Consider the following 22,512-nt stretch of genomic DNA (forward strand, 5'->3'; position numbering starts at 1 on the left):
GCCTTAGAGAGGGGTCTTGACGCCCTTAGTGAAACATGATAAATACCCCTCCAAGGAGCAATTTGGCAGTATCTATAAGAATAATCTACTCAGCAATTTTTCTTTAAAAAAGCCATTCTACAGAAATAAAAACATTAAAAATAAAAAAATACATCTAAAGATGCTCACTGTAATATTTTTTAATATCAGAAACTTGAAAATATGCCTATCCATTCAATAGAAATAATATACTAAAAAGAATGGGATTGGCTTGGCAGTTTCTGGAGCGATTTAGTCTAAGACTAGTAAGCAAAACTCAGCAATTTGCTGAAATGTAATATATAGCATGACCCAATTTTTGTCATAGTTTGTGAATTTATAAATTCATTTTTAAATAGGTTAAGATTTTGTCCTGTTCCCTTTTGTGAGATATAATTACTTCAGTAATTAAAAGTGGAAAATGTACCAAAAAAATTTAATGCCCTCCAGTAGAGGACTTAGAAGTTGTGTTTACTCCGTGCTGACTGCCTACTACTGTGCTCAGTATGGTAGTGATCAGAGCGTGCAGAAAATGAAAGAGTAGAAGACAGAACCCCTGACTGCAAAGGATTAACAGTTAGGGAGAAACCACAAAAGATAAGTGCAACATGTTAATAGTGACTAGGAAAGTGAGAAACCCCGTCTCAGTTCTTTTGAGGTTCTGATGACTTGGGCACATGGACAAAATTTTATATACAATTTCATCGACTTTAGCGACCTACTCAGGACATTTACAGATCTCAAGGGTAAGAAGTTTTGATTTCGAGATATCCAAAAGAAACGTTCTGATTCTTGAAAGTCTCTTGAATCAGAAATGCCAAAATGTGAGTAACTAATAGAGATCAAAGTCGAACGAAAAAGAATGGGAAAAGGAAGACATTCAGCAATTCAACAAATATTCCGCAGGCATCTATTATTTATTGAGTGCTCTTCCCAAGGCCATGGGGGGCAGACTGGGTGGGGAAGAGGAAGAGGAATTAGGCTGGCACTTGCAATGATTCTTGGGCTTTTAGACCTCCAGCAGAATCCACCGGTGCTTCAGCCTCTTCCTCTTGAAACAGAGTTTTCTCTTTGTTCACCTATATCCATTCTTTGAATCCCTTGCCTGTCAGAGCACACTGTCTGAAGGAGCTTGAGTCAGGTATGAATGTTCTGGTCGCCCAACTCTAGTGACTTCTTAGACTCTGAAAACACGTCCAGATTTTTCCTTGTTAGTTTTCCGGGGCCAGTTTTCCAGGATTGTTTACAGCATGCCTCACAGAGCCAGAAGTAGCAGGAATAGCTCCTGCTGTCATTAGAGGGTAAGCTCACTATATGGATCTTGATCCCCACCCTCTCCCCTCCAATTTATAAAAGGGAAAGAAGGAGCTAGATTTTACATTTTCTTTTCGAGTCTAAATTACGGCTTCTAGGAAAGAAGACAGTGGCCCACATCTAACGGGAAAAGGCCAGGTGGAGCCTACGAATTCTCTGACTGGGCAATCGCGCAGAGATGCTCTTCTGCTTTTGTTTTAGGACGCGGCGATGAGTGCTCTATGTCTTAGTGCAGCGACAGATTATCACCGTGACAAGAAAACCCAGTGCAGCCCCCTCATTAGCTCTACTCACACAGTGAAACTCTTCACCGGTAACTGGGTAACTTGGGAGTTAAGTCTCTGAACAATTTACAGAGCCCTTGTGACCTCGTCGTGTTCAACGCTAGGATTTACCACGACCACCGAGCTGGTTGCACCACCTGGAATCCTAGAGCGGACCGGAAGTGAGCGCAGCTCCCGGGGCCTGGCTGGAACGAGCTGGGGCCTGAGGAGGGTGTGTGAGACGAGCCACCACCTCGCCCGGGAGTGTCGCCTGTTGCCCACTTCTTTGGCTTGGCTCGAGAGGGTCCGAGTTCCTTTGAGGGGGAAGTGGCGGAGGGGAGAAGGCGTCTGCGCGGCGACAATCGGGCCTTCCCCGCCGACGGCTAGCGGTGTGGAAAGAGCTCCTCTCCCTCTCCCCCCATCCCGGGCCTGGGCCTCGGAGCGCCGGTTTCAGAGAGACCTGTGTGGTTTTCTTGTTGGGGATAGTAGACCCAGGCTTTAGGGCCAGAGTTTCCTCAGTTTTCTGTCTCGCAAGCAAGCTGCCGCTCAATTTGTGGTCCTGGAGCTTTAGTGAATAGTTCTGAACTCACAATTTCCGGTCTTGTCAGAGAATGGCTTCCCTTTCAATGGAATTGCTCAAGTAACTGCCCTGTTTTCACCTAAACAAAAAAAATTTTAGCTGCGTCTGTAATTTGTCTGTGTCAACAGAATTTTCTTATTAAAAAAAGCTTTCCTGATCAAAGACTGGGTGGGGGCCTCAAGTAAAATCACGCATCTTCTTAGATCCTTGTTGGAGCAAGGCCAAGCTAAGGATGGCAGCAGCCCCCGGGGCCATCCCAGCCTTGGCTGGGCAGGGTTCAGAGGAACAAGGGGAGATTATCAAAATAAAGGTTAAAGAAGAAGACCCTATTTGGGATCAGGCATCCTTCCTACAGAAGAATTTGTCTTATAGCAGGGAACTCTCTCGTCAACGTTTCCGGCAGTTCTGCTATCAGGAAACTCCCGGACCCAGGGAGGCTCTGAGCCAACTCAGGGAACTTTGCCGTCTGTGGTTGAGCCCAGAGACACACACAAAGGAGCAGATCCTGGAATTGTTGGTGCTGGAACAGCTCCTGACCATCCTGCCCGAGGAGCTCCAGGCTTGGGTGCGGGAGCATCATCCTGAGAGTGGCGAGGAGGTGGTGACTGTGCTGGAGGATTTGGAGAGGGAGCTTGATGAACCTAGACAGCAGGTGAGAAATTGGAGATGCCATATTTTGTGGAGAATTTGAGTGCTGTGGGTCCAAGGTGGAGTGAGTGGGGTTCACTTCACACTGACTGCTGCAAATTTGGATTCTGAGCATTATCATTTGATCACTGGTGTAGATGAATAGATTCATGCTTCTGGGATAACAATTTTTATGTTGGTGGTAGCTGATTCTAATAAGGAAATGGGAAACCAAATGGGAAACCTTGGTCTAGTGCTTGTGAATAGAAAGTATATTTTATTTAGTGACTGTGAGATAAAAGTAGCTATCTCTTCTTACGATGCCCACTACTTTGACCATATATGGAAGCAAATCAGTGTAAGAATATAAGGAATGCCTTCTAGGAGAAACAAATAGAGAAGTAGCCTCATTTAATGGAAATATCAGGAAATGGTGAATCGTAAGATCTGGGTTCTATAACAGGCTCTGTCACTAATTAGCTGTGTAACATCAGGTACACACCTTCTCTGGACCTTGATGACGTCATCTGTACAATGAAGAGATTAATTGCATCATTTTCTAGATACTTTTCAGTACTTGCAGTTGTTGGTATGTGAGGTCCATCACACTAGAGATTATTTTAAGAGCATATATTTGCTTTTTATGACAGTAATTTTAGAATATTATGGGTATTGCCAAACATTCCCATTTCTGTAAGATACTATCCACACATTTTTCTGAACTCTTTTTTAATATGAGCATTTTATGTATGTATAAAACATTTTAACATTTTATGATCTGTTAACATGTTTTTCTGGAATGCAAAATCTTTCATATGAGACTGATAAATAGGGAAATAAGTCAATGTAATGCTGAAATTGTGTCAGCTCATGTATGAGTTTTCCCCAAAAGTTGATGTTTTGGGCCACCTAAGTAAGAGCAGCTTAATGCAAAATATACAACTATAGCCAAGTCCAGCAAGTTGTGAAGACATACAGTACTGTACATGCTGCCCATTCATCTCCACATCCTTCCTCTTGGCCCCAGTCTCTGTTTTAGAAGTGCTTATGTGCATAATTCCTCCCATTTTGGTGCAATTTTTGCTAAACTTTTTTGTGTTCCAGAAAATGAGCAAGCAAGAGGGGTTTGCAAGTGCCACAGAAGCATGCTGGTGATAAAATTTCTGCTAGTGAGCATGAAAGAAAAGATTTAACAATTAAAGAAAAGCTCAAAATTATAAAATGTTTTGAAAGAAATGAAAAAACATGCAACTGAAATAGAAGAGCCAACTTTATGAACAATTAGAGACAATGCTGGGAAAATAAAAGAAAGTTATCTAGCTGAAACAGCTGCAGTTGCTACAAAATTTGTTAGAACAAGACATAAGGAAATGAAAGAAATGGAACATTTGTTTGAATTTTATAGCAAAGAAAGAAGCAATGAGAAGTAGCCTTTCTTAAAATTAAAGAGAAGACATTAGCAATATATATGACCTTAAGAAGAAAGTGCAGAAGTGCCTTCATTTAGTGCAAATAGTGGCTGGTTTAGTGGCTTCAAGAACTGCTATGATTTTTACAATATTTAGCTCTCTGGTGAAGCTGTGAGTGCAGAGAAGCTGAAAAGACATTTCCCCCAGTGTTAAGAAATTTGACTGACAAAGAAGTATATAACCTAGATCAGGTTTTTAATTTTGATGAAACCATTCTCTGTTGGAGCAAGTGGTCTCAAGGGCCTGTATCTTGAAGGGGGAAACAGAAGGTCCAATATTTAAGATGGTGATGCTGGGTGCGAATGCCAGTAGGAATTTAAATCTAAAGCCTGTGTAATTTATTATTCTGCCAACCTACAAGCTTTAAAAAGAATTGTAAAGGTTAGCCTGAGTATCTACTATAAGTCTACAAGAAAGGTTGGATGGCAGGGCAGATATTTACTAATCTTCTAGGTGATGTTTTGTAGGTGATTTTCAAAAATATTGCAAGAGGAACAAACAACTTTTCTTTCTAAATTCTTGTAATTCTCAGTAATACACTAAGCCATCCACCAACAGTTGGTGAACTTTCTTCAACTATTAAAATTCTCTTTTTACCTCCTACTACAACTACTTTTCTTCAGCCCTCTAATCAGGGTGTGATCAGTCATTAAAGCTTATTATTTAAGGATAACATTCAAGGTGTTTATCGCATCTATACCAGGTAATGTTGCACACACAGGTTTTGAATTCTGGAATTGATAAAGCATTAAACTTGCAATTGCTATTATTACGGAGGCTTGAGATGATGTCCCAAAAGCCTACTTGCATGGGGTGTGGTATGATTCTCCCTGATTGGGACTTCCCTGGTGGTCCATTGGTTGAGAAACCACCTTCTAATGAAGGGGACATTGGTTTGATCCCTGGTCAGGGAACTAGCATCTCACATGCACGGGGCAGCAAAGTCTGTGGGCCTCAACTAGAGAACTCGCTTTCAGCAAACTGCAGAGCCCACGTGCCCTGGAGCTGGCACACCACAACTAGAGAGAAGCCAGCATGCTGCAACAGAGAGCATGAGTGCCACAATTAAGACTTGACACAGTCAAAAAAAAACAAAAAAGATTTTTCTCTCTGATTTAATTTATGATTCTAAAGGCTTCGAACCTTCAGAAGAGCTCCACTAAATCAAAGCAAGTTATATGGCTCTTGCAGAGGAGGTTGGATTTGAAAAAGCTGAGTGGAGATACTGAGGAACTACTGCAGTCTCATTCAGAGGCTCTCTGTATACAAGAGCGCCAACAGTTAGGTGCTGAGGCTCAAATGGAAGTCTGTAAGATGATGATACAGTTCAACAATCTACCCCACAAGAGCTTTTTACTTCTCAGTTATCTTCTGCTCTAAGTATGATAGAGAAGTAGTTGCAGTAGATAGACGATAACCTGACTACAATGTAGAATGCAGCAGGATTTCACTTCATGGCATAAAGTCCTACTTGGAACCATGAAATAGCTTCTTTATGAAAGAAGGAAAATATTTAAGCAAGAAAAACTAAATATCTTTTTATAAGCAAGTGTCAAAAAATAAAAACAAGATGAGCCAGAACTGTCATTATATATTTTGTAGTTTCACAACATTTCTTGGAAAGTGGGCAAATGCTTGTCTGCCGGGGTCCAGCCCCAGCAGGATCCAGGGGTACCCTCAAGATGAGCAGCGTTGGCAAGAAAAAGAGAGAGACAAAAAGAGAGAAAGAGAGAGAGGGAAAATGGGGGTGTCCAGCAGAGTCTGGCCATGCTTTATTTTTTACCGTAGCTTTTATACCCTAAGTTAGTACATTTCTAAGGGGAAGATAGTTTAACATTACATCAGCTTGTCCTTCACGAAACCAGGGTGTTTTCTGCATACTTCTTTGTTTATGAGGGTCTTGTACATTATCTTCTGGCCTTGGGCCTATTAACAGTTTATGCAGGTCAGGTGAATGTAAACCTATTTTCTGTTTCTGTGGTGATCTTAACAGAAAAGTTACAGTCTCACAGGGCAACAGTACAGCATGTCACAACATAGTAGAAGTATAACCTTGTTAACATAAAAGTCAGTTCTTCTGCAGAAGTTGTCAATTGAATTTCTCCAAGAGGTTTACCCCACACAGACTCTGTGGCTTCAGTGAGGCAGCCTCTGCCTAGCACTCCTGGCTAACAGTTAACAACCGTCTCATTGGTACCACACTAGGGCTAAGTTCTTATTTTTCTAGATCTATAACTATATTAACAATGATTTCCATAATACAACCCTAGCACATTAAGAGCAAAAACACAGCAAGCAAACGTTAACCCAATAACCACTTTTAGAAAAATTTTTCTTGTGTTTTCTAATAGGGCTTCCTCACTCCCGGAAGGGCTCTATGTCTATTAGGGCCTTTATGTGATCAGGTTCTTTATGCTATTTTATGATTTGGGTACTATAGGCAATCATGCATATTAGTACCAAGGGCATAAATGCATTTGCCAAACAAACTAAAATACCAGCAAAGGAGTTTAAATTAAAACACTCCTTTCATCCTGGATAATCTCATAAGGTACGGAAACTTATTGATTAAAGTTCTAAATTGATTCTTATTTGGGAAGAGATCGGGGAAGGCCTTCTGCCTGTGTCACAGAAATTAGGGAGTAGTCTATTGAAGCAAGCATCAGAAAGACAGATATCATCTTTAAGGTGAGCGCCAGGGGCAGCTTTTCGGAATCCCTGAAAACCTGATCCGCCTTGCCTGTCAGGTTTTCTCCTCATGACCTTGTCAATGGGTGGGATCTCGTGAGCTGACTCCCGGAACTGTCCATCTGAACTTCTGATGATGATATCCCTCGACCCTTGCCTCACTCTTTCCTTATACCTCTAACAAGATACCATCACTTTTCTAAAGTAAAAATCCTTAGAATACTTAATATTTAAAAAATACTTAATATTTTTTATCTAATATGTCTTTTTGTCTTTATTTGTAATTTTACTGGAATTTCTGTAGTTTTATTAATGTCTCCTGACAAAGCTGTGTAGAATTTAAATAATCTACCCTACAACTTTATTTTCTCCATAAATCCTGTTAGTTTTTGTGTACTTTTACAGAAAGCATGTTGTTTCATGAGTTCATATGTTATTGCATAGATTCCTATACAGGCAGTCTCTTTTCTCTAGCCATCACACCTTTTCTGTTTCAAATAAACAGTATTGGTTGGTTTTTTTTTTTCCCTTAACGTGTACCTGTTACTTTAAAATTTTCCTCTTCTGGTAGGACTTTGTCTTTGGTCCACACTAGGTAATGTTTAGGGTTATGCTCTGATTATATTGGATAGTTTTTCACATGACTCAGGGTTAAATGTCAAATTTGCATAATTGCATAAATGTTTTTCTCTCTATTTTTGTTTTGTTTTGTTTCTGTGTGATTTCTGAAGGAAGGGGAAAATGCCATTGTTGCAAATGCTTTTAACTGCCAACCCAGTATCTATTGTACACCCCTCTTTCTTCCATAAAAAATACTTCATGTTGGTTACACTAAGTTGCTCCAGTTGTGTCCAACTCTTTGTGATCCTAGGGACTGTAGCCCACCAGGCTCTTCTGTCCTTGGGATTCTCCAGGCAAGAATACTGAAGTGGATTGCCATTCTCTTCTCCAGGATATCTTCCAGACCCAGGGATCAAACCTGCAGGAGATTCTTTACCATTGAGCCACTGAGGGGCCTAAAAGTCTATGCCCAAAGGGAAAGGCTACCCACTCCAGTATTCTAACCTGGAGAATTCAGGACTCCATGGGGTTGTAAAGAGTTGGACAGGATTGAAGGACTTTCACTTTCAAGCCTGAACAGGGATTTGAAACCTGGACTCTCAGATTAAAAGTCTGATGCTCTACCGACTGAGCTATCCAAAAGACTCTAGAGCAACGCCTGAACAGGGACTTGAACCCTGGACCCTCAGATTAAAAGTCTGATGCTCTACCGACTGAGCTATCCAGGCTCTCTTAAGAAGGATAGAGGCTCAGAGATAGTCTTTGTGCTCAGTTGCGTCTAACTCTGTAACCCCATGGACTATAGCCAGCCAGGCTCCTCTGTCCATGGGATTCTCCAGGCTCCAAGCAAGAATACTGGAGTGGGTTGCCATTTCCTATTCCAGGGGATCTTCCCCGTGTCTCCCTCTGCATTGGCAGATTGTTTCTTCACCACTGAGCCACTGGGGAAGCTATCTACATAACTGTTGGCTATGTACCTAATTAAATGCTTTTCAGCTTTCCTTGTACTAGAGTTGGCCGTGCAATATGGTTCCGGCTGAAGAGAAATAAGCATATTTTCTAGCAGTTTCTGGGGAAGCTTATATTTTCCTTATAAAATGGCACAGATGCGTTTAGTTCTGCCTTTTCCCACTTCCTGTCTTGAACACAAATGTGATATCTGGAGCTATGGTAGCTATCTTGTGACCATGACGTGATGACAGATGTTAGGATGACCACTGATATGTTATGAATGAAAACAGCCCTGGTCCCTGACAACTGTTAGGTATGTGAATCAGTGCCAGCAACTGCCCTCCTCTGGATTTCTTAGCATATGACAAAAATAAACCCCAATTTGTTTAAGTCACTGTAAGTTAAGTGTTATAATTAATTGAGAAATGCATGCATTTCTAATGATTACAGCCATATTTACTCCACTATTTTATGACCAAAATTTCTCATTAGAAATTTAAAAAACAAAATCTAGGAATTATATAGTGAAAGACAAATGACTGTCATAACCAGTTTGAGGTAATTTCACCTTTGTAATTTGTTTTTGCCATCTAAAGGCACCCTTTACACTTCTGTGGTAAAGGCTGAATGGAATTCCTCCCATTCCTTCCAAGACCAGGTCCACCTGCCTTGGACTAGTCTCTTAAATGGAAATACAGAGGAATCAAGAGGCTAGATGTGTGTGGGTACATGGTTGTGGAGGAGGAGGAGTCAGTGATAAATGCATCACAATAAGCCATATCTATATTTTGTTTCATGTCTTAGTTGTTCTGTACCAACTTTACAGAATTGATAAAATTGTTTAATTATAAACAGGTTTCCCTGTCTCCCAGATGACTTATATCTTTCCCTCCAGGACCTCCTTTACCTCAGTTATGGAAAGATTTAGGCAAACTGAGATGCACGCTATTATACTATATGAAGAAATCTACATAAGATCTTTTATTCTTAAGACCAGAGAAGGGAAAAACTTAACCAAAGGGAAATGGCTCAACCATTTATGAATTTTTTGTTTTAAAAGAAAATTGGTTTCTTATATACTTTGTTCTGTCTAAGAAGAGGAAGTAAGTTTATAACATGGTGTCCAGCTTGGGGAAAAGGAACATGACACATAAATTCCTTAAATCCCACCATAATGTTGTAATACATTTTGACTTTCATTCAGATATCATTGACTGTTTCCTTTTGGAATTTTCTGGTTTATGTGCAGTTTGGGCTCAGTATCCATGGACCCAAATTTTCAAGCCATCCCACAGAATACTGACATCCGCTGACCAACCTTTTACTAGACTTTATTTGAGCATCTTGTTCTGCTTGGTGAATATGAATTATTAGAGTTCATAGTTCTGACAGTATTTTGCCCTCTGGACTCTGAATCCAGGGATCCAAGTTCAAATTTTGGTGGGACCTGAGGCAAGTCTGTTTTGGGCTTCCCAGATGGCACACTGATAAAGAACCCATCTGCCAATGTGGGAGACACAAGAGACGTGGGTTCGATCCCTGGGTTGGGACAATCCCCTGGAGGAAGAAATGGCAACCCACTTCGGTATTCTTGCCTGGAGAATCCCACGGACAGAGGAGCCTGGCGGGCTATAGTCCATGGGGTAGCAAAGAGTCAGACATGACTAAAGTGACTTAGCACGCACTCACACAGTGATCAGAAAAATGCAAATTAAAACAAACTTGGTAACCACTGCTGATGTGACCAAATTTGATGTAAGGTTGTTGAGCTAGTAGAATGCCTGTGTACTACTGACAGGAATAAGTTGTTATGACCGTTTTGGAAATATCTACCGAGTGTAACCATACTTCATGATCCAGCAAACCTGCTACAAGGTATATATCTTACAGAAACACATTCAAAGACATGCAAAATAATATTCATAGCAGCATTATTATAATTGCCAAGAACTCTAAGCAACACAGATGTCCATTAAAAGTTGTAATGGATGAATATATCATGGTGTATTTGTAAAACTGAATACTATACAATAATGAAAATGAATGAGCAAGTGCTACATTCAACAATATGGATGAATTTCACAAATATAATGTTGAGCAAAAGAACCCAGACAAAAATAAGTATATATTACATGATTCTGTTTCTGTAAAGTCCAAAAAGCAAAATGAATCTTTGATGATAGATGTCAGAGTAGTAGATACATTGAGTGAAGAGGGTCGGACACAAGTAGCTTTCTGAGATGCTGGTAAAGTTCTATTTTTTTAAATGAGTAGTTCACTTTGTGATGTCGTTGAGCTCTACATTTATGAGTTATGCACCTTTTTCTAAGTTTATAATACTTACCATAAAAATCGTATTAAGAAAAAAATTTATTTCTCATTTGATGTCTCCTGCATGATAGGCTAGGGTGCTTGATTATATGCACATTTTTAGATTCAAATGTCATGTAATTGAGAAATTATTTTTATAAAACCAAGGCCCAGTGAGGGAAATTTAAAAAATTAACCCAGTTAAGAATATTTGGCAAGACAAACTATTGAAATGTTCTATTTGAGTGCAATATGACTTCTACAGGGCTATTTGCAAGAGAGTGGTTTTGGCAGGGATGTGAAATGGCCAAGCTACTTCCACTGTAAGTGGCACACTTAAAGAATTGGAATCAGGTGCCATACTCAAAGCCTCCAATTGTAGAGTCATTTGTGTTCTTTTCACTTTAAGGTATATTGCTGCTGCTGCTAAGTTGCTTCAGTCGTGTCCGACTCTGTGTGACCCCACGGACGGTAGCCCACCAGGCTCCCCCATCCTTGGGTTTCTCCAGGCAAGAACACTGGAGTGGGTTGCCATTTCCTTCTCCAATGCATGAAAGTGAAAAGTGAAAGTGAAGTCGCTCAGTCGTGTCCGACCCTTAGCGACCCCATGGACTGCAGCCTACCAGGCTCCTCCATCCATGGGATTTTCCAGGCAAGAGTACTGGAGTGGGGTGCCATTTCCTTCTCCATTAAGGTGTATTAAATAACTATAAATCAGAATTCTGGTTCTTAGGAGGTAACAGCTCCTCCCCTCCTTTTAACTTTCATTCTTACTCAGTTTTAGAATTAACCATGGAGATGTGATTAGTCCCAGAGGCTGCTATTCTCTTAAGACAGCCTTGGGAAGTTATTGGCTGTTGAATACTTATTTTAATTAATGGACCTATTTTCATTAGAATAGAATAGAATAGAATCTACCTAACACATCTCTCTCCCAGTTTATCTGTTGCTTACATGACTAACAAAGATCCATGTGTAGAAGTGAGTAAAAAGATCTACAAGTCAATGAAAACTCTCCTAAACTAAAATAGTACAACACACCGTAACACAAGTTTTATTACTTTTTTTTCTTTTGGTGAATGGCACTGAAGCATTAGATTTCATCTGGTAAATTATAGGCAAAGACATTATTTAAAGGAAAAGCTATAGTAAGCTGATAGCAGAAATAACAACATTAAAATGATTGAGAGGCCAGACAGGAACAATCTAGATTACCAATAACAAACTGCCAAACAGTTGGCTGTTAACCACCTTCCTGGATTATTACAAGATTTTTTTATTGTCCACTATCATTTTTAGACGTAGCACAATCAGATATTAGACTGTAACACAGTCCAGATAGACATACCTATTGAATGGTATGACAACTGATTTACAGAATTATATTTTACAAAGATTTAATAAATCAACTTATATAAAGGAGGGATAACATTAGAGTTTTTTTTTTTTTTAATTTTTTTTTAACATTAGAGTTTTAAATATGTTCTTATTTCTGGTTTCCCAAGAATATGGTAAGCAAATACCAGTGTAACAAACAGTGCCATATAGATAACTTGGAGGTAAACATGTTTATATGTGTGTGTGTGTTTATCTATCTAGTATCTTGGTTCCTAATTCCTCAACCAGGAATCACATCCAGGCCACTGCAGTGAAAGTGCTGAGTCCTAACCACTGGACCACCAAGGGATTCTCAAACATGCTTCTATATTAAAGACAGTGTTTATTTAAAGTCAGTGGCAATCACTTTCACTCCTCTTTCACCCTTATCAAGAGGCTTTTTAGTTCCTCTTTGCTTTCTGCCATTAGAGTAGTATCATCTGGATATCTGAAGTTGTTAATATTTCTCCCGGCAATCTTGATTCCAGCTTGTGATTCATCCAGTCCAGGATTCCCATGATGTACTCTGCATATAAGTTAAATAAGCAAGGTGACAGTATAAAGCTTTGACTTGCTTGTTTACCAAGTTTGAACCAGTCTGTTGTTCCATATCTGGTTCTAACTATTGCTTCTTGACCTGCATCCCTATACACGGTTCTTCCAGATCTGCTCCTGCATGTGCAGATTCAACCAACCAAGGATTGTGTAGTACAGTAGTATTTGCTATTGGAAGAAAAATTCCTTTGTAGATAGACCCACTAAGGGTCAAGCCAATATTGTCCAAGGATCAACTGTATATTTTGGAGACAATAGGGTGAATTTAATTATGACATGAGTACTAGATGATTGGTGTAAGGCAAAAATAATATTTTCTTTTCACCCAACACAGTTACCCACTTTGATTGGCTTTTTTCCCTCCATCCATACATAACACAGTGGGCTAATGTTTTCCACATTTGGTGTAAAACAACTGTCCAATTTCTTCCTGGGTTAAATAATTAATTAGTCATTATTAGATAATTTCACCCCAAATATTTACTTTAAATTGCTCCTACTGAAACTCATTTACAATTTTCTCCCAGTTATCACAGTTTAGGGAATATTCCTTTAATGTACTTCCATTATTAGTCCCCAAAACAAAAACCATAGGTTTGCATATCAACTCCTGTCCAATTTCTATTGTATGGCTCTGATCTTAATTGTTCCAGCATTTTTTATTCTCTTCTTACTCTATCCAGCACTCCTCTTAAGAATTCAGTGAAGACTTTTTCTTCTTACATCTTTTCTATTTCAGTAGAAAAATGTTTTAAGGTTTAACTATAGTTTATGCAGTGATATTATTAACATTATATTAATTTCCAAATGTACCTATTTATCCCCAGGTCCCACAGGGCACATATGAGCAAGAAGTTCCTATGGAAGAAAAGACTCTTCTGGTTACTGCAAAGGAGTCCTTAGGTACCCATCTCCAGTCTATAGAAGACAGAATGGAATGTGAATCTCCAGAGTCACACCTCCTTCAAGATAATAGTGAGGATAATTTAGTCTTTGGAAAGAGGATGAGATTTGGGAGAGGGAAGGGCCCATTCATTGAAAGGTTATCAAACTTTATTCCATTGAAGCTTCTACTGAATATAGCTGAAGGAAAGGTCAACCAGTGTAGTGTAATGCTAGTAATGAACTTGACTTAAGCAATCAGACAATAATGTAAAAAATAATTGAACACAGTATTTTTCATGGATAACTTGCAATGGAATTAAGTACCTGTGGATAGATAAATCAGAGATGCCTCTGTATATAAATGTGGATCACTTGTCAGTATAGCCATGGGTCCCATTTCTATAGCCTCTGCTCCCCATTTCTTGTTACATATGGCTATTTAAGATTGGAAATATTACTTAGAAATCCTACTGAAGAAAATGGAATTTCTGAAGTCCATGTCCACTGGAAATCTAAGGACTATTAACAGTGCAATGTGTGGTAGAGGCAGTGGTGCAGGCTGGCTTGGTTCTGGAGCTCCTGCCTTTTCCAAAAGGCCTCAGTATAATTGATATCACTTTTTCTTTTCTTATATCCCTAGCAACTCCATATTTTCTGCTTATCATAGACCTACTAATATTGATTGTACTAATTTATGAAGCTCATATTCTCTTGGTTCTCATTTACATGGCCTTATATTTCTTTCTTCCCCCTGGTTTATCCTTGTTTACCTTCCTTTATGTTCATGGCTCCATAGCATGTTGCAAAATGTATCAGTGTGGAAAGAAATACTATCTATATAATGGTCTTTTCAGTCACATTTTGAAATAGCACTTTTCAGCAGTGTTGTCATCTTCATTATAAAGCTAATTAACAAATTTTTATCCAACACTTTTTTTTTTTTTTGGCTGCACCCCAAGGCTTGACTTGTAGAATCTTAGTTGCCTGACAAGAGATTGAACCCAGGCCTCAGCAGTAAAAGCACCAAGTCTGAATCACTGGACCACCAGGGAACTCCCTATCCAATACTTTTCTTTGTAATAAAATGTTAGATAGTGGAAGAAATACTAGAAGGAAAAGTGATCCCTGCTTCTTTAGAAACTTATAGTCTTGTCAGTTGTACATATGAAACAGAGAAAGAAGAAAGTACTACAGTGCTAGTTTATGTTATTGGTAAATTATATCTTCAAGAAAGGAGAACTCACTGTAAGCTTAAATGATCAAGGAGGTCTTGTTGGAACAATTGAGAGTTAAATGAGGCCAAAACACACAGTTTCGAAGCTTTAAAAATTATGAACATTTGAGAATTATTTCAATTTACCAGTTCAATATTTGGTACGCAAATTATCAAACAACTTAAGAAAAAGTATTTTTCCAAGCATCTATAGGACTTTCGAGGTTACATGCTAATTCCAAATTATTCTTTTTGATTTTTTCAAATAGCTTCCTTAAGACTAGCCAAATTTGATTTATTTAAATGTTTCATTATTATGAATAGTCTAAACGTTTATTTTAATATGTTATATTAAGCCAGAGATATTTTACTACTTCAGGTTCATCTGCTGCTCTTTCTTTATCAAAATCAGTAGTAAGGGTATTTATATTGGGTTTATAGCTTTACAAGCACCAAAAGGGAGGTGATTTAAATATATGGTCTTTAAACTTACGCCCCAGATGTTGCTATACCAGCTAACATGACTGAATAAAACAAAATGTGGTATAGCCTGAGACTTAAAAAAAAAAAAAGACAAAAACATCTGTTAGGACTTCCTTGATGGTTCAGTAGTTAAGCATCCATTCCCTGGTGGTCCAGTCCCCTTGCAGTGGAGGTCAGGGAACTAAAATCGCACGTGGGAACTAAGATCCCTTGTGCCATGGAGGAACTGCTGAACCTGTGGGCTCCAGAGCCTTGTGACTTAGCTAGAGAGTTGGGGTGCTGCAACAAAAGATCCCCTCTGCATGCTGTAACTAAGACCTGGATGCAGCCAAAATAAGTAAATTAATTAATTAAGAAACTATCATTCTATAAAAAAACTATTACTGTATTTCTGAGACTTCTCTAGCCAAAAAATAGTTTTTGTGTAACTAATAAATAAATGAAAAAATAATAACATCAATTTGTTTTCTGTTTTACATAAAACAGTGCTTTACTTTAAGGTTAGCCCTGGATACTGCTCTGGAAAGTCATAACCTGGCTTCCTACTCTTTATCAGAACTTTTTGTTCCTGGCTACCTCTCTTTATTCCTCCAAAGGTAGACTTCTTAATCAAAATTGTGCTGCCCCTCTTATGTGTTCATATCTACTTCTACTCTGAGCTCTAGTGGTTATTTGGGCAATATGGTATTTAGATTATATTCCCAAATATTCTAATTGGTTTTTCATTTATATTTTAGGATCATTTTTGTGGCTTTCCATGATGTCTCAAAGCATGGGTGATGATAACTTTAGTAGTTTAGATACTAATGAAGCAGAAATCGAACCAGAAAACATGAGAGAAAAGTTCTTCAGAAGCTTAGCAGTGTTACTGGAAAACAAGAGTAATAACACCAAGATATTTTCTAAAGCAAAGTACTGTCAATTAATCAGGGAAGTGAAAGAAGCTAAGGCTAAGGAAAAAAAAGAATCAATTGACTACCGGCGCTTGGCTAGATTTGATGTGATCATTGTACAAGGTCATGAGAAGCTAATTGAGGCTGTAAATGGGGAAACAGATAAAATACGGTATTATTTACACAGTGAGGACTTATTTGACATATTGCATGATACACATCTCAGCATTGGACATGGTGGACGTACCCGCATGGAAAAAGAGTTACAAGCAAAATACAAGAACATCACAAAAGAAGTTATAATGCTATACTTGACACTTTGCAAACCATGCCAACAGAAAAATTCAAAACTCAAGAAAGTTCTAACATCAAAGCCAATTAAGGAAGTTAACTCAAGATGCCAAGTGGATCTTATAGACATGCAGTTGAATCCTGATGGAGAGTATAAATTTATTATGCATTATCAAGACTTTCGTACAAACTTGAGTTTTTTGCGGTCATTAAAATCTAAAAGGCCTAAAGAGGTTGCACGTGCTCTTTTAGATATTTTTACAATTATTGGAGCACCCAGTGTTCTACAGTCTGACAGTGGGAGGGAATTTTCAAGCCAGATTGTCAGTGAACTTAGTAATATTTGGCCAGAACTTAAAATTGTTCATGGGAATCCTCAGCCCTGCCAAAGCCTAAGTTCTATAAATCAAGTTAATGAGGATATCCAAAATCGGATTATCTCCTGGATGCAAACTAACAATTCATCACACTGGGCTGAATTTTTGTGGTTTATTCAAATGACCCAAAATCAACCCCATCACAGAGGCATGCAACAGACTCTATGTGAGGGTGCATTTAGCTCTGAAGCTAAACTGGGGCGCTCTCATTCTCAGTCAACTGAAGAACTTGTTGCCAGCCTGAACACAGAAAATGAATTGGAACAGGCTGATAAAGAATCAGAAAATACTCTAAGAGCCCAGTATGAAGAAAACATTGAGATTGGAACAGATAGTAGTGATATTGAAGAGATTCTTTCTATTACTCCTAAGGTAGCCCAAAAAACTGTTCCTGAAAGCAGACTGAATTTTTTATCATGTGTGAGTTGTGGGAAAGAATGCATAGGTGCTAACAGTTGTGAATCATGTTGTAGAAACATCCATGGGATCTGTGGAGTGCCCTCTCAACATGAGACTGAGGGTTATTGTAACAAAATAACTTGTAGTCTTTGCTACCAGACCACTACAATGAAAAGGAAACATGATGAGGTTCCAAGAAGTTTGACTGTTCAACCTTTCAAAATGTTAAAGCCATCGGAGACATCGTTTTCATCAGACAAAGTAGGAGATTGGGTAAGAATTTGAGTGTAGATCAAAGAATTTGCTGTAGATCAAGAGCCTCTTTCTACTTTACTGTGATCATGATGAGTGAGAAAGTTTTGACATGGCACACTAAAGCACAATGATGGGCATCTTGGATATATTTTCTCCCAAAAAAGGTCAATTACTTTTAACGTCCTCCCTCCATTCATTTTTCAAGTTGGAAGTTATAACCTTGGATGCTGCTTTGTTTATTGGTCTGGAGTGAGCAGCAGTAATATCTCTTCTTTCTGATGTCAAGCATTTCTTGGGGGGATGAGAAAGCTAGGATCCGGGTGACAAATGGTATGCCTGGTGGTATGTTTCTACAGAAGGATAAATTTGGGAACAGATGAACTTACTGTTAACATTGTTTTAGTTGTATGTAAGTTTGGGTGGAGAGGTAAGCTAAGAAAGGGCATCTCAGGTCAAGTGAAGAAATATTTAGGAAGGGCAGGGAATGATAAATTTGGTTGGGAGACATGAGTTTGTGTTGGGAAATTTGGTTTTCTGATTAAAAGGCAGAGTGTGAAATAAGGCCAAAGAGATTTTTTCAGTCATTAGGTTTTATAAAGTAGAGCTAATATATGTTCAAGTTAGTGTTTTGAAATATGAAGGTTACGCATGATTTGGGCCAGTGGTATTCAGAGTTTGTTCTTCAGACCGGTGGTGGTCTGCAAACTGTCATATTAGATCATAATGAGGTAAGTACACATATTGAGAGTACCTGGAAATTACAACAATATGACATTGCTGATACCAAGCACAGGATTAATGAACTCATCTTTTCAAATAGAATATTCAGTTTTAATGTTAAACTCTCAAGGTGAATCACATATGATAGCAGTTATAAATTAGTCAAGCACAATAGGTTCACATTAAAATGTGTGATATGCTGTTTAGCTTGTCAGCTGTAACCCAAAAGTGTGTAAAACTGAGAAAAATGTAAGCATTTACTTATCTTTATAACTTAATTTAAAAATCATTTATGTTTTTAATCAAGCCTGGTTTTGTAAAATTTAAAAAAATTGAAGTATAGTTGATTTATAATATTATGTTAGTTTCAAGTGTACAGCACAGTGATTCAGTTTATATATGTATATATACATATATGTATATACATGTTGTATATATACACACACATTCTTTTTTCAGATCCTTTCCCCTTATAGGTCATTACAAAATATTTAGTATATTCCCTATGCTATACAGTAGGACCTTGTTGGTTATCTATTTTATATATAGTAGTATATATATGTTCATCTCAATCTCCTAATTTATCCCTCCCCTGTCTTTCTCTTTTGGTAACTGACCATAAGTTTGTTTCTATGTCTGTGAGTCTCTTTCTGTTTTGGAAATAAGTTCATTTGTATCTTTTTTTAGATTCCACTTATAAGCAATGTAATTTATTTATCTTTCTTTTTCTGGCTTACTTCACTGAATATGATAATTTCTAAGTCCATCCATGTTGCTGCAGATGGCATTACTTCATTCTTTTTTATGGCTGAGTAATATTCCATTGCATATATGTACTACATCTTCTTTATCCATTCATCTGTTCGTGGACCTTTAGGTTGCCTCCATGTCTTGGCTATTGTAAATAGTGCTGCAATGAACATTGGGGTGTATGTATCATTTTGAATTATAGTTTTCTCTGAATATATGCCCAGGAGTGGGATTGCAGGATCATACAGTAACTCTATTTTTTGTTTTTTGAGGCACTTCCATACTGTTCTCCATAGTGGCTGTACCAATTTACTTTCCTACCAACAGTGTAGAAGAAGAGTTCCTTTTCCTCCACATCTTTCCAGCTTTTATTATTTGTAGATTTTTTGATGATGCAAGCCTAGTTTTTAATTTTTAGTTTAACATTATTAATAAAGAGGAAAGTAAAATTTGTATTGCTTATTTTAAATTCTAATTTGCAGGTGACAAAACAAGCTTCACTGGACTTTTTTGTGAAGAAAAGACACACCTATTCTGAATATGGCAATAGTAGCAAAAGAAATGGTAACAATGGAAGTCATCTTGAGGGAGTGAAAACCAAAAGGGTTCATACTAGCTTTACTCGGAAGTATGATCCCTCATATATTGAGTTTGGTTTCATAGCCATAATTGATGGTGAAGTGCTGAAACCACAGTGTATTATTTGTGGAGATGTACTGGCTAATGAAGCGATGAAACCATCGAAACTTAAGCGGCATCTATATTCAAAACATAAAGAAATAAGCTCACAACCAAAAGAATTCTTTGAAAGAAAGAGTAATGAATTGAAAAACCAACCAAAGCATGTGTTCAATGTTTCTCACATAAACATTAGTGCTTTGAGGGCTTCTTACAAAGTAGCACTTCCAGTTGCTAAGTCTAAAACACCATACACAATTGCTGAGACACTAGTGAAGGACTGCATCAAAGAAGTTTGCTTAGAAATGTTGGGTGAATCTGCAGCAAAGAAGGTAGCTCAAGTACCACTTTCCAATGACACCATAGCTCGACGTATTCAGGAACTGGCAAATGATATGGAAGACCAACTCATAGAACAAATAAAACTAGCCAAGTATTTTTCATTGCAACTTGATGAATGCAGAGATATTGCTAACATGATAATTCTTTTAGTATATGTGAGGTTTGAACATGATGATGATATAAAGGAAGAATTCTTTTTTTCAGCCTCTTTACCAACAAACACAACTAGCTCAGAACTGTATGAAGCTCTGAAGAATTATGTTGTCAACAAATGTGGTTTGGAATTTAAGTTTTGTGTAGGAGTGTGTTCTGATGGTGCTGCTTCAATGACAGGAAAACATTCTGAACTGATTACCCATATTAAAGAACTTGCACCAGAATGTAAAATAACACATTGCTTCATTCATCGAGAAAGTCTTGCTATGAAAAAAATATCAGCTGAACTGAATAGTGTGCTTACTGACATAGTAAAAATTGTGAATTATGTAAAATCTAATGCATTAAATTCAAGATTATTTTCTTTATTGTGTGATAATATGGAAGCTGATCATAAGCAACTGTTATTGCATGCTGAAATACGGTGGTTATCCTGGGGGAAAGTTCTATCAAGATTGTTTGAAATACGAAATGAACTCTTAGTATTTCTGCAAAGCAAGAAGCCAGTTTGGTCCCAACTTTTCAAAGATGTGAATTGGATTGCCAAACTTGCTTATTTATCTGATATCTTCTGTATTTTTAATGATCTTAATGTTTGCATGCAAGGAAAGAATGCAACATGTTTTTCAATGGCAGATAAGATTGAAGGACAAAAACAAAAGTTAAAAGCTTGGAAAAAAAGAGTTTCTACAGATTGTTACGACATGTTCCATAATTTAACAACACTTATCAATGAAGTAGGTAATGATCTTGATATTGCACATCTACGAAAAGTTGTCAGTGAACATCTTACAAATTTATTTGATTGTTTTGAATTGTACTTTCCTTCAAAAGAAGATCCACGCATAGGAAATTCATGGATACAAAATCCATTTCTTTCAACAAAAGATAATTTAAATTTAACTATAATCCTACAGCATAAGTTGTTGAAGCTGGTTACTGATGAAGGATTGAAAATGAATTTTGAAAATACAGCATCACTTGCTTCATTTTGGATAAAAGTTAAAAATGAATATCCTGAGCTTGCTGAGATTGCTTTAAAATCTCTTCTTCTGTTCCCCTCAACATACCTCTGTGAGACTGGGTTCTCCACCTTAAGTGTTATTAAAACAAAACATAGAAACAGTTTAAATATACATTATCCCTTGAGAGTAGCATTGTCATCAATCCAACCTAGATTAGACAAATTAACAAGCAAGAAGCAAGCTCACTTATCACATTAAAAATTTTAAATACTGATTTATAATGTGTTAATTCAACTATACATATAGGCATTTATGGAACTATGTAAAGTTTTGATTAAATTAGCAATTCTGTATATAAATTGCCTATATGTACAATAAAGTGTACAGTTTTTATACTTCTCTTATTTTCCCTGTCAAATTTGTTATATTTATTAGGATGTAATTTTAAATCTGTTCATTCTAACATTAAAAATTTTGGTCTTGTATATTGTGTGTATTTTTCTTATTGTATTTTATTAAGTTATTAAAATTAAAGGATGAGTTCAAGATGGGGAATAATTTCTTTGAAATGGCAGACTTGATCAGTGACGTGAATTGAAGGGGTAGAATTAGAATTTGAATGCAAGGGTGCGTGTCAGTAAGATGTTAAATTTGTAAAACTGATTTTGGGTGGTTTGGTTGGAAGTTGATAAGTTTGTTTTGTAGGTGCATGTTTAGATACAGTGTTTAAGTGGGTAAAGTGGGGGAAAACCGTCAAATGCTTATAAAAATTCAATAGGAAAAAAACCTAAATATCCTTTCACAGAATAAAATGTATCATGTTTATTCAACAGTAATTGAATACAGTAGTAAAAGTGAGATATTGCGGAGAGAATTCTGGGGGGTGCTGAAATGTTCTATCTTCGTTGTGGTAGTGTTCACTATTAATACTGTTCACTATTAGCCATATGCAAAGTAGTCAATCACAGTCTCAGATTAGAGTGTATCTGGGTGTACAGCTGCTGTCAAGAACTACCTTGTTCTTACTCTTCTAACTAACTGTGGTTTCATCTTTCATCTTTTCTCCTTCTCCCCATCCCAAATACATAGCAATGATAGATTATATTGACTGAATTTCTACAGTGCCCACATTAGCCCAGCTTACCTTTACAAACTGATACTCATGTTTCCCAAACTAAAAACTTAAAAGCCACAAAATTGAACATTTTCAACACAGACAAGGAAGAGATGGACAAATAAATTTTTAAAAAGAAAAAAGTTCTGAGTTTCACAAATGAGACTATATGGGATGGTAGTTGTGAAAAATTATTATTTTCAAAAGTATTTATACTGCCTCTTCCTGGGATATGATTGTACTGCCTCACTCCACAGATACCAGATTTGACTTATTTC

At 37.5% G+C, this 22,512-nt stretch overlaps 1 protein-coding gene and 2 non-coding genes across 5 annotated transcripts; 1 reads left to right on the forward strand and 2 right to left on the reverse strand.

Annotated features, from left to right (window-relative positions):
- Positions 1–1,817: 1,817 nt before the first annotated feature.
- ZBED9 (zinc finger BED-type containing 9) lies at positions 1,818–21,585 on the forward strand. 3 transcript variants are annotated; one of them, XM_043908142.1, is made up of 4 exons: positions 1,818–2,827; positions 13,541–13,688; positions 16,032–17,527; positions 19,462–21,585. In XM_043908142.1, exons 1-4 carry the CDS (start codon positions 2,408–2,410, stop codon positions 21,376–21,378), a joined length of 3,981 nt encoding a protein of 1,326 aa, XP_043764077.1. In that variant the 5' UTR covers positions 1,818–2,407; the 3' UTR covers positions 21,379–21,585. The 3 variants fall into 3 exon arrangements, with proteins under 3 accessions (XP_043764077.1, XP_043764078.1, XP_043764079.1); XM_043908143.1 differs by having other exon boundaries at positions 13,541–13,616; XM_043908144.1 differs by lacking the exon at positions 16,032–17,527 and having other exon boundaries at positions 13,541–13,616; positions 19,462–19,556.
- On the reverse strand, positions 8,090–8,165 carry TRNAK-UUU. The gene has a single exon. It is a non-coding gene; the product is annotated as a tRNA-Lys (tRNA).
- TRNAK-UUU lies at positions 8,176–8,248 on the reverse strand. Its single transcript has one exon. It is a non-coding gene; the product is annotated as a tRNA-Lys (tRNA).
- Positions 21,586–22,512: the final 927 nt, after the last annotated feature.

Source organism: Cervus elaphus, chromosome 7, assembly GCF_910594005.1.
Source record: "Cervus elaphus chromosome 7, mCerEla1.1, whole genome shotgun sequence".
Classification (NCBI taxonomy): Eukaryota; Metazoa; Chordata; class Mammalia; order Artiodactyla; family Cervidae; genus Cervus; species Cervus elaphus.

What these genes read in the sequence shown, in the direction of transcription:
- ZBED9 (XM_043908142.1), top strand. Translation starts at nt 2,408, where the DNA reads ATGGCAGCAGCCCCCGGGGCCATCCCAGCCTTGGCTGGGCAGGGTTCA. An exon ending in ACACCTCCTTCAAGATAATA is followed by an intron (nt 13,689 to 16,031) that starts GTGAGGATAATT and finishes TTTATATTTTAG; the next exon opens with GATCATTTTTGTGGCTTTCC. An exon ending in CAGACAAAGTAGGAGATTGG is followed by an intron (nt 17,528 to 19,461) that starts GTAAGAATTTGA and finishes TCTAATTTGCAG; the next exon opens with GTGACAAAACAAGCTTCACT.